The 17757-nt window shown below is 37.5% G+C and overlaps 1 protein-coding gene across 1 annotated transcript in view; it reads right to left on the bottom strand.

The window, feature by feature from the left end:
* DNAH12 (dynein axonemal heavy chain 12) overlaps positions 1-17757 on the bottom strand; it is a 177326-nt gene that overhangs the window by 112893 nt on the left and 46676 nt on the right. Inside the window, exons 18-28 of the mRNA XM_065935328.1 lie at positions 17302-17502; positions 15438-15632; positions 14039-14160; positions 13662-13944; positions 10809-10928; positions 8704-8860; positions 8299-8471; positions 4458-4610; positions 3753-3992; positions 3183-3428; positions 2734-2853 (exon numbers count right to left, since the gene is read on the bottom strand). Coding sequence (XP_065791400.1) covers positions 2734-2853; positions 3183-3428; positions 3753-3992; positions 4458-4610; positions 8299-8471; positions 8704-8860; positions 10809-10928; positions 13662-13944; positions 14039-14160; positions 15438-15632; positions 17302-17502 — 2010 coding nt within the window. The remainder of the gene's footprint in view (positions 1-2733; positions 2854-3182; positions 3429-3752; positions 3993-4457; positions 4611-8298; positions 8472-8703; positions 8861-10808; positions 10929-13661; positions 13945-14038; positions 14161-15437; positions 15633-17301; positions 17503-17757) is intronic.

Below are 17757 nucleotides of genomic sequence, written 5' to 3'. Positions count from 1 at the left end.
AGAGGGTGTGGAGAAAAGGGAACCCTCTTACACTGTTGGTGGGAATGCAAACTAGTACAGCCACTATGGAGAACAGTGTGGAGATTTCTTAAAAAACTGGAAATAGAACTGCCATATGACCCAGCAATCCCACTTCTGGGCATACACACCGAGGAAACCAGATCTGAAAGAGACACGTGCACCCCAATGTTCATCGCAGCACTGTTTATAATAGCCAGGACATGGAAGCAACCTAGATGCCCATCAGCAGATGAATGGATAAGGAAGCTGTGGTACATATACACCATGGAATATTACTCAGCCATTAAAAAGAATTCATTTGAATCACTTCTAATGAGATGGATGAAACTGGAGCCCATTATACAGAGTGAAGTAAGCCAGAAAGATAAAGAACATTACAGCATACTAACACATATATACGAAATTTAGAAAGATGGTAATGATAACCCTATATGCAAAACAGAAAAAGAGACACAGTTGTACAGAACAGACTTTTGAACTCTGTGGGGGAAGGCGAGGGTGGGATGTTTCGAGAGAACAGCATCGAAACATGTATATTATCTAGGGTGAAACAGATCACCAACCCAGGTTGGATGCATGAGACAAGTGCTCGGGCCTGGTGCACTGGGAGGACCCAGAAGGAGTGGGTAGAGAGGGAGGTGGGAGGGGGGATCGGGATGGGGAATACATGTAATTCCATGGCTGATTCAAGTCAATGTATGACAAAACCCACTACAATATTGTAAAGTAATTAACCTCCAACTAATAAAAATAAATGAAAAAAAAAAAAAAGGTACACACCCCAAAACTCACTGCAGCACTATGTAGAATAACCAAGACACCAAACAGCTTAAATGTCTACCAAACTCTGAATGGATAAAGAAGATGTGGCCCATATACTTAATGGAATATTATTTGGCCTTAAAAAAAACAATGAAATTATGTCATTGCCCCAACATGGAAGGACATAGAGATGGTCACACTCGGTGAAGGAGAATGGCAAATATCAGACAGGGAATGGCAAGTATCGCGTGATATCTCTTTAATGTGGATCCTTCAAAAAAGTGCATGATAGAAATGAACTTCTTTGCAAAATAACAACAGAGTCACAGACTTGGAAAGTAGACTTGTGGTTTCAAGGGGCAGGTGAGAGAGACATGTGGAGGTGAGGGATCATTTAGGATTTGTGATTAACTTTAGACACTACTTTAGGTGAGCAAGAGAGACCTACTAATAGCACAGGGATCTCTCCTCAATATTCTGTAATAAAGTATATGGGAAATGACTCTGAAAAAGAATGGATATATGTTTCCATATTTAACTGAATCACTTAGCTGTACATATGCATGCTAAGTTGCTTCAGTTGCATCTGACTCCTTGAGACCCTATGAACTATAGTCCACCAGGCTCCTCTGTCCATGGGATTCTCCAGGCAAGAATACTGGAGTGGGTTGCCATTTCCTTCTCCAGGGGACCTTCCAGACCCAGGACTCAAACCTGCATCTCCTGTGTCTCCCGCATTGGCACGGGGGTTCTTCACCACTTAGCAGCACGTGGGAAGCCTGAGCTGTACATCGGCACCTGACGCAACAGTGTAAATCAACTATACTCCAGGATAAAATTAAATGACGGAAGAAACAAGTCTGAGTGAGTCTTGTTTGTATTAAGCCTCTATTTCTGTGTTGCCCCCAAAAGATTTGGAGCTAGAGCTTCTCATGGACTTCCTCTTTCAAACTCCATTTCTTTTTCTCACCATCTTCTTCAGCTTTTGCCCCCTCACCTTACCCTGTCAAAATAGAAACCCCCAAATCAGTTACCCCAGTAGGATCCCATACCCTTCTCCAGGGAGATTTTAGTACTTTATGTTATATGATACCAGGGTTAACAAGCACCATTACTTTCCCCAGTAGTGCTCCAATCAGGTGCAAAGTTAGCCCCCACTTTTCCCCAACCAGGCCTTCACCCTCTCTGGGCGGTAACTGATGGGAACAGAGGGATTACTGGAGAACAGGTCCCCTTCTCACGGGGGTGCCTTGAAACCTACAAGGAGAAATTTGGCAGTTTCCCAGAGAACCCTGAAAAACTAAGGGACACATTTATCAGGTTGAGATTGACATTCTGTTAGTTGCTCAGTCATGTCCAATTCTTTGCAACCCCATGGACTGTAGCCCTACAGGTTTCTCTGTCCATGCAATTCTCCAGGCAAAAATACTGGAGTGGGGAGCCATTCCCTTCTCCAGGGAATCTTCCTGACCCAGGGATTGAACCCGGGTCCCCTGCATTGCAGGCAGATTCTTTACATTCTGAGCCACCAGAGGAGTATATTTAGTAGTAAATATCATAAATCACGAGATGGAATGCAGGAAATAAAATGTGTTCTCTTATGGTAACATTATCTTTGACCTGAAACTTGTTAACCCTGGTATCACATAACATAAAGTACTAAAATTTCCCTGGAGAAGGGCATAGCACCCTACTTCAGTACTGTTGCCTGGGAAATCCCATGGACAGTGGACCATGGCGGGCTGTAATCCACGGGGTTGCAGAGAGTCAGACACGACTGAACAACGAGGCACATACACTAAAATGTACTCTTCCTTATTAATCAGAGTGGCCAAAGTAGAGGTTTATCTTCCTAACAGAATAATTCACTCATTTAATGAAACTCAAAAAACTACTGAGTCACCAGATGCATTTATTTGAAGAACGAGTCATTCTCAGAGGTTTACTTACATTATAGTCAGCTTCAGGAAGTTTAACACCAGGAAATAAGTCACTAGTTATTCCATTAAATAAGGGTATATCATGTGACAAAAACTTTGGTTCATTTACGTCTTTAATTGATCGAAGAAGCTAAAAATCAATCAAAAAGTGCAATACAGATTAATTGCCAGTATTGGCCCTCCTCTTGCCCCTACTTCACCAAAGTCAAAGTTTGTTTTATATTATTTCAGGGAATCCCCATACTAAAAAGCCAGTACTACATTTATCAAACAGAAAGGTCCTTGGATTCCTATAAATTATAATGAAAACCAGAATCTCAAAACTGTCATTTCAACCCTACATAAAAAGGCTCAAAGCAATAACTCTTATCTGCCTATCTATAGTTCACAATCAACCTTGCTGAAAAAAAAAATTATCTTTTTATGGAAACTTTCACAACATATATATTTAACACTTACAAGTATATCTTCATTTTCATTTGGAAATTTTAGTTTTAGGTTTCCAGCGGCTACTAAAACTGCTTTTACTGCTCGCATTCCATAGTCATAATGAAACTGTGATGAGAGCTGCTCTGAGCAGAGCCTATAGGTCATTACTATCTTCACAGACAGAGGTTTTGCATTCAGAAATCCATAGGAGTAGAGGGAGATTTCTGCTATGAGGGCATAGTTTGGAACCATCATAGCCACTGTTCTGAAAAGAACCTGAAGCATAAAACAAGTGAAATATGTTATTTGCATAAAGGAAACAGGTTTTAAAGCCGAGCACAAGCACCCAAAGATAAAGGGCTGATAGTCAAGTTTATTCCCCCCGTGCAGCACCTTTTCATTAGCTCTTTAATTTGTTCAGTAGCATTTCAGCAGTTTTATGTACTCTAACATTCTAATATTTTTTTAGACATTAAAAAAAATCTTTAGAGCAAATGGAAATGGTAAAAGGGAGATTACAAATACATGTGAGAAAACTGTACCATTTTGAGCAGATTATGCTGATTACCAAATTTACACTCTTTAGAAAATATATATTACCTTAAGATTATCTGGTAATTCAGAACGTCCTGCATAGCCGGGATTCATGGTAATAGCTACGAAACAGTTTGGATTGAGCTTCAGTTCTGTCCCTTCAAAAGTGAACACTTCCAGCTTCTGCTGAATGGCTCTCTGAATGCAAAGGATCTGTTGCGCTACCACTGACAGCACTTCCAACTCAATTCGATTAAATTCATCGAAGCAAGCCCAAGCACCAGAAGAAGCCAGTCCTTTAAAAAACTAAGGACAAGGAAAACAATGATTTTCATAGGAAAGCGCATCTTTTGTTAAAACAAATATTTAACCTTTTAAGTCAAAATTGAAGTGTGAGTGTTAGTTGCTCAGTTACATCTGACTCTTGGCGAGTCGACTGTACTGTCCGTGGAATACTCCAGGCAAGAATACAGGAGAGCACTGCCGTTTCCACCTCCAGGGGATCTTCCCAACCCAGGGATCGAACTTCGGCCTCCCACATTTCAGGAAGATTCTTTACCATGTGAGAAACCTGCAAAGCTTTTAAGTCAAAACTGAAAGTTAAGCTCAATAAAAACCCCAAAGGGATAAAAACAATGCCTTTAGCCATTAAAAAAAAAAGAGTTCAAACAATGCATAAACCACAATCAGTGTTTAAAATACGAATTTGCTTCAGCTTATGCAGTTAGACCTTACAATAAACTACTTGTAATATTTGACGTGTAACTTTACCTTTCCCATTGCTAGGTAATCGAGCCCATCTGAGCAGTTGAACACCACACACTGTACGGCAAGAGCTTTAGCCAAGTCCTTGGTGGTTTCCGTTTTCCCTGTACCTGCTGGCCCTTCTGGAGCGCCTCCAAGGTTTAAATAGAAGGCACCTATCTGAAAAGACAAATAAATATGAAAAGAAATCCATGCTTAACTGCAAACAAACAAAAACCCTATCATAGGACAATTGCGTATATGAATAAAATGGACTCAGTCTTATCTGTAGCTTCAGAGGCAGTAAGGCAATTACACACATCATTGGTTTTAGAACTCATTTCTGTAGCTGCACCAAGAAAAAGTGGTTTAAAGGATCTAAAAAAAGTTAAAATGTATGAGAATCTCCTTATCGTCTAATACTTCATATATATTCCATTTGCCTTTTTAGAAACAAAGAGAATCCAGCCTTGAAGTGTTAACATTTGATCAGAAAAGTTTAAATAAAAGTGCTTATGGAGGGCTTCCCTGGTGGCTCAACGGTAAAGAATCTGCCTGCTAACGCAGGAGGCACGGGGGTGATTCCTGATCTGGCAAAATTCCACATGCTTCGGAGCAAGTAAGCCCATGCACCACAACTACAGCCTGTGTTCTAGAGCTCGGGAGCCTCAGCTTCTCAAGCCTGAGTGCCCTCGAGCCTCTGCTCTGAAGCAAGAGAAGTCAACGTCAGTGGGAAGCTCGTGTACCGCAGCTAGAGAGTAGCCCCCGCTTGCCACAACTTGCCTGTGCAGCACACCAAAAATGAAGAAATAAACTTTAAAAATAACATGTCACTTAAAAAAAAAAAGTGCTTCCAGAAATGGTTGTAGAGACCAATTATGACAATCTCAATAGCTAGCTGCAAAGAGAGAAAACACCAAAAACAGAGGGTAATGCATGGAGGCCCATTAGTGGGAAAATAAAGAGATGCCCTACTATATACTTCTGTCTATGATTCACCCTGGTAATCATTCCACTCTTGGTATGTTCTTCATTTTCTCCATCCCCAGAGTACCTCTCTCTGTATTCTCTAACCAGTAGTATCACCTTCATCGTGAAACTAGTTACCAGTTATCCACTGATGCATGGTAAACTGTGACCTGCCTTTGCCTATGGACTCCACTTTTATTGTTTTCCCATAAGCTGGCGTATCCTCCAAGCGTAGCCTGGGCACTGGGGTGGTCAACCAAGCTGTTTTTTTACACATCTGGAGTCCTCTGTGTCAAATCAAGCTTGAGCTGATTCAGAGGTTAAGACCACCCATCCTCCATCTGGACAGGGGCAAGTGTCAGTTCAGTGACCTTTTGATGTCAGAGGCCAAAAACTCCACCCTCAGAGCAAGCTAACTCCACTCCTTTCTGAGCTTTGCAGCTATGAAAACGCCTGTGGCCTGGCGGCATGCGAGCAGAGAGACAACGGCCTCCCCATGCTTCCCATACCTCAGCTTTATCCCACGAATACCCTGAGCCCTTCGCCTTCAAGGAGGGAGATCTAAGTTGTTTTCCTGTCTCCTTGCTTGGTTGCTCTGTGAATAAACACTTTCTCTGCTGCAAACCTCAGCATTTTAGCGTTTGGCTTGCTGTGATGAGTTAGGCAAATGAACGTAGTTCAGTAACACTTACATTACAGTTAACTAAGTACATTTTTCCCCCCTCTCAATTAGTTTTTAAGTTCCTTAAGAGTAACATCAGCAGTATCTGAATTCTTTCTGAGTCCGCACAATGACTATAACAATGGCTGGAAATCCTTAGAAGCGTACAAGTTACAGTCAACTCTCTCTAACTGTGAAGTTTGTTTCATGAAAAACTCTATGAGAGTTTGTGAAACTTAACTACTTTTAGATAAAATAGGGTTAAAGGGCCAAGACTGTATATACGGCTGGACAGGGAGTATATGGGAACTCTTTATTCCTTCTGCTTAATTTTTCTGTGAACCTAAAACTGCTCTAGGAAACTAAACATTTTAAAAAATAATGAATAGACCTATGAAAACCTTAAATATTTTCACATTTACAAAAATCAAACAACAGAGCTTATTAAATAAATGCAATATCAATGATACTTTACCCATCATACATTTGTAGTAAATGCTATACTGTTAATGTCCATTAATGTGACTGCTAAAAACCTCAGTCTCTCCTTTCTTTATAAAAATTTCCCCAAAATGCTTATAAATGTGTTCCCTTTATTATGAATATTAACTACAGTAAGAGATTTTTCCAGTGTTTAGTGTTGTATACAAGTGTTAAATGTGATTTTGATTTTATGCCTCAAAGTTGCTAGGGTCCACCTTACAAATATTCACAGCTCACTTCAGTGAGCTCTGAGATAGGACACAGCAGCTTGAGATTCATTTACTCAACAAATCCTAGGGAGTAACTTATGTACTTGTCCATCACTAGAGTAGAGGACAAGACAGACACGATCCGGCCTTCAGGTAGCTTCTTGAGAAAGAGGATTTGGTGAAATATTTTATCATAGATGCACTATAATTATATTCAGATTCTTTTACTGGTCATTGCTTCCGTCCTTCCGATTGCTGTGGGTGTCATCTACAAGTAGCTCACAACTGTCCTTGTCTCCTGAGATTTGCTCTCAGTCAGGAGCTCCCTCATTCCCAAACATCTGAATGCTTATTCACACCCCTAGCCTCAGGAGGGACCCATAGCTGGTGACAATAAAGGGATAGAAAAGTTAGACCTCTTTGCCTTAAAGTGAAGTATGTCTGTGATGCCATTCATGCTCCAAAGTTTCCCATGAGATCAGGCTAGGCTGTACATCCACAAAAACCACATCCTTGCTTAGCTTCCCCCTCTGCTTTCTTCATTTTCTTACAGGCTTTTACTGAGAACATTCCCTAGACAATCATTTGCCCAATAATCCCCGTTTTATCTCTGCTTACAGACAACTCAAAGACACTTTAACTTACAAGTGGGTTGATGTTTCTTTTTTTGTTAATGGAAGGATAATTGCTTTACAATATTTCGTTGGTTTCTGCCATACACCAACATGAATCAGTCACAGGTATACATACATCCCTTCCCTCTTGAACCTCCCCCTCAATTCCCAGATAGGGTTGCCAGGTTTAGCAAATAAAAATACAGGATGCCCAGTTAAATTTGAAAATCAGATAAACAATGGATAATTTGTTAGTATAAGTATGCCCATGTAATAATTAGAACATACTTCTACTAACAAATTTTTCGCTGTTGATTTGAAATTCAAATTAACCTGAAAGTCTTGTATTTTATCTGTCAACACGATTCCCAGAGGTGTTTTGTTTGTTTGTTTTGTAGTCATGGCTTTATCTGCCATAGCTTCCCAACAAGGACAGCCCTCAGTATCACCTGCTTACACTTCAGCTCTCCCTCTCCTATTCAACAACACTAACTTGGAGTTCTAAGGCTCAAATGTACTTCCTTCATCTTGTCATCTCTCCCAGAACTCCACTGATGGAGAGATGGGAGAACTCCATCCATCCCAGAACTGATGTCATTTTCTGAAGCTCTGGCTTTTTCTTTAAATTTCCAGTACCTTCCTTTTTCTAATTACCCCCAAAGGGAGTGTGGCTCATGATTTTCAAACATTAGAATTCAAACACACTCATATTCTACTAAAGCACTCAGAAGTAGATATTCATTACTATAACTTCACATAAAGGGAATTTGAGATTAGGAAAGGAAGCTATCCTTCCTTTAACTATAGCTATAGTCTACTATACAGATAAGAGAATGAAATTAGGATAGCCATGTTAAATTTGGACAAGAAAATATGACACCAAATCAAATAGCAATCTTTAATGTGTAAATTAAAATAATTTAAACACATACCAATGTTCTGTAACATCTGTCAGTTAGAGGAGTAATGACAAGTCGAGGTGAGTTACCAAGATATTCATAAGCATATTTTACGTTGCAATTAATGATACGAACTCGAGCGTTGTCATATTCCCAATAATACCGAAGTTGAGCAAGCCACTGGAAATCTGTATCGTGTGAGACACCTGGAAGGAATAAAGTAAAACAAGACACATAATCCTGAAATGGAAATAATTTGAAAACTAGATATTTTATCATTGTTTACAAAAGTATTAACATTAAAATAATTCACATTTTCTAATTTATAGAAAAGATCATATAAAATAAATTCTGCTGAAAGAGAAAAAGACATATATAAGTTCTTATTTCTAGAAACTATCAATATTTTATCTTCAATATTAAAAAGAAGTCACATACCCATATCAATCATGTCCATGACCACATCTCTAGCATGGACATCAATAGTAACCAAAGCCCCCAGAGTAATCCTGGTCTGCTTCGATAGTTTTCCTCTTACCAGCTCCACAATATCATTTAGTTGATTCTGAAGCTCCTTATAGTACTTCTTTAATCCCTACAAAATAAAAAAGCAATTAAACTAACATTATATAGTAGCAAAAGTGTGCATTTTATACATCTACTCTCTAACAATATGATTCTGACTTCACAATGTAGCTCAGTAGAAAAATGAATTCTAGAACAGAATAACTTTTGTCTATGCATAATAAAAATTAAGAACAAATTTTTTTTTCTGAAAGTTGTCTTATTTTAATTTTTTGATTATTATACAATATTGATTTCAAGTGTACAACATAGTGATTCTGTCTTTTTATACATTATGAAATGATCACTGTACAAAGTTGATAAAATACTTTTTACTATTAACTTATGTGTACATTACATCCCCATGATTTATCTTTTTTTTTTCAATTATTTTTACTAGTTGGAGGCTAATTACTTCACAACATTGCAGTTGGTTTTGTCATACATTGACATGAATCAGCCATGGAGTTACATGTATTCCCCATCCCAACCCCCCCTCCAACCTCCCCCCCCACCTGATTCCCCTGGGTCCTCCCAGTGCACCTGGCCCGAGCACCTGTCTCATGCATCCCACCTGGGACAGTGATCTGTTTCACCATAGATAATATACATGCTTAAGAACAAATTTTTAATAAATCTCAGCAAGATCCTCTATGACCCACCTCCCAGAATATTGGAAATAAAAGCAAAAATAAACAAATGGGACCTAATGAAACTTAAAAGCTTCTGCACTACAAAGGAAACTATAAGTAAGGTGAAAAGACAGCCCTCAGATTGGGAGAAAATAATAGCAAATGAAGAAACAGACAAAGGATTAATCTCAAAAATATACAAGCAACTCCTGAAGCTCAATTCCAGAAAAATAAATCACCCAATCAAAAAATGGGCCAAAGAACTAAACAGACATTTCTCCAAAGAAGACATACAGATGGCTAACAAACACATGAAAAGATGCTCAACATCACTCATTATTAGAGAAATGCAAATCAAAACCACAATGAGGTACCATTACACGCCAGTCAGGATGGCTGCTATCCAAAAGTCTACAAGCAATAAATGCTGGAGAGGGTGTGGAGAAAAGGGAACCCTCTTACACTGTTGGTGGGAATGCAAACTAGTACAGCCACTATGGAGAACAGTGTGGAGATTTCTTAAAAAACTGGAAATAGAACTGCCATATGACCCAGCAATCCCACTTCTGGGCATACACACCGAGGAAATCAGATCTGAAAGAGACATGTGCTTCATCGAAGCACTGTTTATAATAGCCAGGACATGGAAGCAACCTAGATGCCCATCAGCAGATGAATGGATGAGGAAGCTGTGGTACATATACACCATGGACTATTACTCAGCCGTTAAAAAGAATTCATTTGAATCAGTTCTAATGAGATGAATGAAACTGGAGCCCGTTATACAGAGTGAAGTAAACCAGAAAGATAAAGAACATTACAGCATACTAACACATATATATGGAATTTAGAAAGATGGTAACGATGACCCTATATGCAAAACAGAAAAAGAGACACAGAAGTACAGAACAGACGTTTGAACTCTGTGAGAGAAGGTGAGGGTGGGATGTTTCGAGAGAACAGCATGTATATTATCTATGGTGAAACAGATCACCAGCCCAGGTGGGATGCATGAGACAAGTGCTCGGGCCTGGTGCACTGGGAGGACCCTGAGGAGTCGGGTGGAGAGGGAGGTGGGAGGGGGGATCGGGATTGGGAATACGTGTAACTCTATGGCTGATTCATGTCAATGTATGACAAAACTCACTGAAATGTTGTGAAGTAATAAGCCTCCAACTAATAAAAAAAATTTTTTAAAAAAGAACAAATTTTTAAGTAATTGTGCAATTTTAATGCTACACATAGAAAGTGAGGGAAGATTGCCCTTGAAAATGATAAATAAGCTAACTAAAAATTAAAAAAAGGCATAGCGTGTAGAAAAGAATGCTATTTAAGATAATGCTTTACCTCTGTCCCACCACTTATAACTTCCTGTGTCTCAGAGGTCCAGAACATTTGAGAAACACAAAGTACCACTTGGCCAGGCCATTCTCGAACCCAGTCTCTTCTTGCAGATTCTGGATAAGCCTGAACAATTAAAGCGTGTTTCTAAGTTTAAAAGGTGGCAAGAGGAAAAAAGCTTAATGATTAACAATAAGTAAGGATGGTATTGGTTGCATTTGTAGGCTAGAATATATTCATGAAAAATTTTAGATGACTACTTAAAAGACCTGAAATTTTTTTACAAGTCATATTTTTAAAATATTTGTTTATTGATAAAAGTATAGAAAGATGAGCACCTATATGTCAATAATCAGTTATCTCTGGAAGAATCTGTCGATTCTTTGGAAAGCTATTTTCCATAGGATTTTTATGTTTCTTTGCTGTGGGGAGTTGTCAGTTTTCTACATAATATACACATTACTTCTATTATAATGAGATATGAGGGTTTATTAAACTTAAAAAATAAATCAGTCTAGCAATTTACATATATTGATGCCAAGATTTAACTGAAAAGAAGACTACACCATCTTGTAGCTAGACTGACTTAGTAGCTAGAACCCTTGTATTATTTATCTGTAGTTTTTCTAAAAACTTGTATGACCAGTGTATATAATTTGAACAATTATATATTTGTCCAGTTATACACAATTGAACAACCTATGCTATGAATTCAAAGTATACTTTCATTTCTTCCAAAATGTTTTATGTTCAAAATGCATTTAAATGGATTTATTGGAGGGGTAGTCTTTTTAAAAATAACTTGTGTCGCCTGGTGCTCTGTGATGACCTAGAGCAGTGGGATGGGAGGAGGGGAGAGAGGCTCAAGAGGAAGGAGATACAAATATAATTATGACTGACTCATGTTGTTATACAGCACAAACCAACACATCTTAAGGCAATTTTCCACCAATTAAAAAATAAAAATAAATAAAATTTTTAAAATAACTTGTTTCAAAAGTAAATGATAATAGAACTAAATTAAAAGCTGGAAAAAATGCAGAGCAAAGTATAAAGTTGATACTAATGGAATTTATATCCATGTGTATACACATATTTATCTATTTATTGGCTGTGTTGCATAGCTTGTGGGATCTTAGTTCCTTGACCAAGGATTGAACCCAGGGCACGGCAGTGAAAGCACCAAGTCCTAACCCCTGGACCACCAGGGAATTCCCCGGAAACTATATTTTTAATACAATGACACCATCTTGGATATAAGAATATTAAGCATAAGGGTGAAAGTGAAGTCACTTAGTTGTGTCCGACTCTTTGTGACCCGATGGACTACACAGACCATGGAATTCTCCAGGCCAGAATTCTGGAGTGGGTTGCCATTTCCTCCTCCAGGGGATCTTCCCAACCCAGGGATTGAACCCAGGTCTCCCGCACTGCAGGCAGATTCTTTACCAGCTGAGCCACAAAGGAAGCATAAGGATATAAATATTAACTATTAAAATGCATTTTTAGTAATATTTATGAAAAAAGTGAAAGTGTTAATTGCTCAGTCTTGTCTGACTCTTTGTGATACCATAGACTATAGCCTGCCAGGCTTCTCTCTCCATGGAGTTCTCCAACCAAGAATATTGGACTGGGTAGTCATGCCCTTCTCCAGGGAATCTTCCCAACCCAGGTCATTCTTTACTGTCTGAGCCACAGTAAGGAAGTCAATGACATTTTAAAAATACCAAACATTTATAATATTTATAAATATTTATGAATAAATGCAAATAACAAACTAACCTAGGTTTCAAACAAGGTTAAGTTTCAAAGAATGAATGAGCCATTGCTAGGTACACAGAAGGTAAGTTTCTATATAGATTAAGGAAATACTTTCATGGATAATGTTGATTTTTTCCTTTGTGCTTTGGAATCAGAGATAGAAGATGGAGAGAAAAAGTCAAGGTTTATCTGCAGGAACTTTGAAACTGACCAGAATAGACACTATAAGATGATTCTCATAGGGCTCTTGGTGAAGGAAAAAGGAAAAAGGATTCTTACTCAAAGTGAGTTGTTGGATATAAGGCTGCAATGCCTTTTTTTTTTTTTTTAACATATATTTATTTGGCTGAGCCAGGACTTAAGTTGCAGCTTGTAAGACTGCATGTGGGATCCAGTTCCCTGACCAGGGATTAAACCCAGGCCCCTGCACTGGTAGCTCAGAGTCCTAGCCACAGACCCACAAGGGAAGGCCCTGCAATGCCTTTTAAATGGTATTTTTACTGTACAACTGTTCCTTTGTGGCCCTAGAGGAAGAAACATGCTGAAATTTATTATCATTCAAGTATGGTTAACTGAATTAGCCTAAGTGAGGTACATGTAGTGCCTACATGCTATATTTCTCTCAAATATTATAGATCCTCCTTTAATGTTTGTTTAACTCATTTTGAGTTTTTAAGTAATTGTCTGAGATTCTTTCTGACTCTAGGGCCTTCACATAGGATACCCTAGCAAATGGTCTTCCATTTGCTCTCTATTTGGTTAATTCCTACTTACCCTTTGGGTCTTGGTTTCAATTTTACCTTCTCTAAGAGCCTATCACTAGTAACCTACCTTCTCCACTCCAAATTAGATACACCTTATTATTCTTTCTCATAGCACCTTTTTTTTTGAGCACCTAATTGCACATTATTATAAACTCTTACTACCATTATTACTTTAATAATAATGTTAGGAACAGAGTGAAAGAAAAAAAAAACAATAAATGGCTTAAAAGAGTAAGACCCTTAAGTGCTAATTTACTGGTACTCATTCAAAAATCTCCTAAAAAAAAAAAGAATTACAGAATATAGGATATACATTAAATTCTAGGAAACACACCAGCCTGGCTGCAGCAATCACATCATGAATACTTCGAAGCATCAAATCTTCTACTTGAATGAGCCACTTTTCCACGGCACCTCGAGCTGCAGACGTGGAAATTAGTGCAATCAGCTCCACTCGCTCACCTTCAGAGCTATACATGGCCTTAATATCCAAATTGGGAAGGAACTCCAATTTGGCGATGCCTTCAAAGCATTTTTTCAAGTGAGGCTGAACTCTAAGTGGATCTTTGGTCTCTGACAGAATCTCTAGCATTTCATCATTAGATAAGAAGAAAAAACTAGGGAAAACCATGCAAAGACAAAAGCTTTAGTTACAATTCATTGCACCTCAGAAAATGCTTTAATGATAGCACAATTGATTATTCATCATACCGAGGGAAGAAAAGTCGTTTTTTTTCAAGATATGCATTAAGGCCTTTCATAATTTTCTCCAAAAGTTCATTGCAGTTCTGCAGTTTTTCCAGTAAACCTGTTAAAGAAGTAGCAGCAAGAACCTAAAAGAGACCCATCCATTCAGGTCAGAACTTATATACTAGATATAATGATAAGATCTCAACATTAACTTATACCTCAAAAATGTTAAGATGTCAAAAGACCTATGAAAATTGTCAGGAAGTTTTTTGTAATGTAAAACTATTAAAATTCAGTAAATCATAACTATTCTTACCCAAAGTTGATAGTTGTAAATGAGAAATTATGATTGTCATACATATTTTCATTCTTCCTGTATTCTTTTGAATGATAGGGGAAGAATATGCTAGTTTTGTTTGTGATTTAATTTTTACATTTACAGCTGTCAACTATAAACATTCTATTTTTACACTTTTAAAAGGTTCAATAAATTAAAAGAAGAAAACCATCTCATGGCACATGAAAATGTCAGTGTCCACAAACAGTTGCATTATTGCATGGACACATCCATTCAGTTACATATTGTCTTTGGCCGCTTTCTTGCTACAATAGCAGAATTGAGTTGTTATAAAAAACACAGTAGGTCTCATAAAGTCTCAAGTATTTACCATGCAACCCTTTGCAGAAAAAAAAAACTGATTTCAGTTCTCTAAGAAATAATGTCTTAGAAAGGTTCTAAAATCAACACGTAAGGGAAATCTTTCAAATATAAATTTTAGTACTAATGACTCTCAAAAGTCCAACACAGCTACTTTTTCATCCAGCATTGAAATAAAATGTTATTTATTAAATTGGGTACCAGATTTTTTGGTATATATATCTATGTGTATGAAAAATACCTGGTCTGCCTTTCAACATTAAAATCACATTCAACAGGGTGCTATACTCACTAGGAGACACACATAGCAAGTGAGACCAGCTGATAGAACTGCTGACTCTTTTTCCCATCACTGAAAGCATATAGAGTCATAGAGTAGAATGTCAGGTGAATCACCTGCATGACTCACATCCATTCATATTCATTCTCTCTCTCCCTCTCGCTCCCCCAACCTCTTGCTTTCTTCATTTTATTTTACTATTTATTTTACAAGTGGAAGCATGGAGTGTACATTCCAGAAGCCAAGTAAGTTAAATGCACATTTGAAGCAGCTCCACTATACATACTAAAGGGTTATGAACAGTGTATCTTAAGAACTGAAAAGTAAAGTTATTTACGCTTCCTTTATTTTCCTGAGCTTTCCAGTTTGTACACAATGAGTAGGTTTTGTTTCTGTAGTTGGAAAAAATGTGAAATGCCTTTTCTAATAGCCAGAAATAAAGGTTTCCTCTTTATTTGAAAGAGAGAAAACAAATGCTTCACCTTTGGATCTTTCGCACAAAACTTCATGATATCCCTCCAGTGTCTGTCTACTGTCTGAAACTGACGCCCTTCTTCTGGCATCTGTTGCATGATATCCTCAGAGCAAAAAATGGGCTCCAAGTATAGCCAGTGAGCTTGTACCTTTAACCATTCATCAATCGTTTCTTGTATTCGAATCAAACGGTCTTCCCAGGCCTTAAAGGAAAGCATATTATACTGAATTCCAGTTATTAAAGGAAACCTATAAATTATAACAAAGGCTATGCATTTTAAATTCACTGTTATTTTTGAATCAGTGCAAAACAGCTCAAAGTTACTTGTGGGTGTCTCACACTGGCTTTGAAAACTAGGAGGTCTGAAGTTTTCCTAAATCATTGAAACTCACAACTGTAAATGACTATAGTTATTTAGACCAATTTCCTAATTCCTAGGTGAACTGTCTCAACTTTAAAAAGCATCCAGGAATACATCCTGTCCCACACCAGTGGTTATCAACCTAGGGGCTATTTTGCCCTCACCCCAAAGGACATTTCACAATGTCTGGAGGCATTGTCATTTGCCACAGCTAGTGGGGTGAGGGTTCTACTTATATCAAGTGGACAAAGGTCATGCATGCTGCTAAATACAGGACAACTTCCACAACAAAGAATTATTTACCCGAAAATGTCATTAGTGCCACGTTGAGAAATGTCAACACAATTTGTTCTACGTCAACACAATTTGGAGGGGGGAATCTTACTACCACACATCTCCAAGAATCCATTAGATATTTCATTAGCCAAGCATCATGTATATAATCTCTCTTTGATTCTTAAATCTATGGCTTGAGATCCTATATATCAAGAGATTGGCCTCACATTTTTGTTTGAAAACCTCTAAGAGAGCTTTCAAATTTGTCTTATAAATTCTCCCTTGTCAAAGAAGAAGTACTTGCAAAAGACATCTTATCAGGAAAGGGTTAAGTCAGCTTGAATCAAGGCAAGATGTGCAGTGTTATGGCCTTTTAGAAGAACATAACTCTTTGTCTTCTCCAAATATTCAAAGCTAAGGTGCCCCATAACACCACTATGCTTAAATTAAAACCAGACTGCTTTATTTTGAATTTCAGCTTTGTCATTTTTAGCTGTGTGAACTTGGGTAAATTTTCTATCTTTGGTTTCCTTATCTATGAATACTGATAATAATGTGCTCTGTGGATTAAATGAGTTAATAAATGTAAAGCTCCTAGAGTAGTATCTGGCACATATTTAGAAGTCAATACATACTAGGGAGAAAATCCAGTTGTTGTTGATCTTTTCTCCACTTTATATACTCTCCAGTTAGAATATTGATACTAAAGCTCCTAGTTATTATAATTTATTTGCTTTCTGTATTTACCCACATCAACTATAAGGTCATGACATTAAATAATCTTACAGTCTCAAATATCACTTGTTTTCTTAAGTGGAAAATAATTCATTAGTTATTCTAAAGGGTTCTCAAGCTAGTTCTCAAATACAAAGTACTGTACATAGAACTTCACTACTGCAAGTTACAAGAATATACTAAGAAACAGGGCCTAGGCTATCTAAAGTTAGATTAAATAATACCAACTGTTTTCCTTCCAAATCCATCACTGTCATTGGAGAAGATTTTTCTTAATAAAACATCATTTGTTTTAATGATTTTTCTTAATAAAACATCATTTTCAAAATCATTAATGTCTCATCTGTTCTATATATTTTCACATTAATTTTAAGGTAGATATCTGTTCCTGTACTTCAACAAAGCTATCCAACAAATTTACTTATTCCCACAAGAGTAAATATGTAATGAATTTCAATCTTTATAAATGACCAGGAGTTGATTATCACATTTAACAAACCTTGATCTCCTTTTCAAATGGCTTGATGAACGGTGAGCCTCTCATTGTCTGAGTTTTTATAATTTGATCATCAAGGAGAGCCTGAATCTCATCTACTGAAGAAAGAATACAGACTCCAGTATCACGATATAAACTTATATGAAAAGTAATACCATCCCAAGTTTCCATCATTGTATGCATGGCTTTCTCTAATGAAAATTCCTAAACAGGATAAAAAAGAAAGAATGGGATGATGAATAAGGAATCTTATTTACTATATGTATGGACTTTCCCTAGTGAATTTAGTAAGCATTTGGTGCATTTTTGTAAGATATTCTGAAACTGTCTTTAAGTTAGAAAAGGTTTTAAACAACTATACAATTCCTATGGTGAATGACAATGTAGTTTTTAAAAATTCACTCGTTTTCAAAGCTGTCAGTATCAAAACAGACAACAGTATGAAAGACCTGCTGGATT

This window comes from Muntiacus reevesi, chromosome 4 (genome assembly GCF_963930625.1).
Source record: "Muntiacus reevesi chromosome 4, mMunRee1.1, whole genome shotgun sequence".
NCBI lineage: Eukaryota > Metazoa > Chordata > Mammalia > Artiodactyla > Cervidae > Muntiacus > Muntiacus reevesi.
Note: the sequence above shows the minus strand (reverse complement) of the source record. Positions and strands in the feature narration are given on the sequence as shown.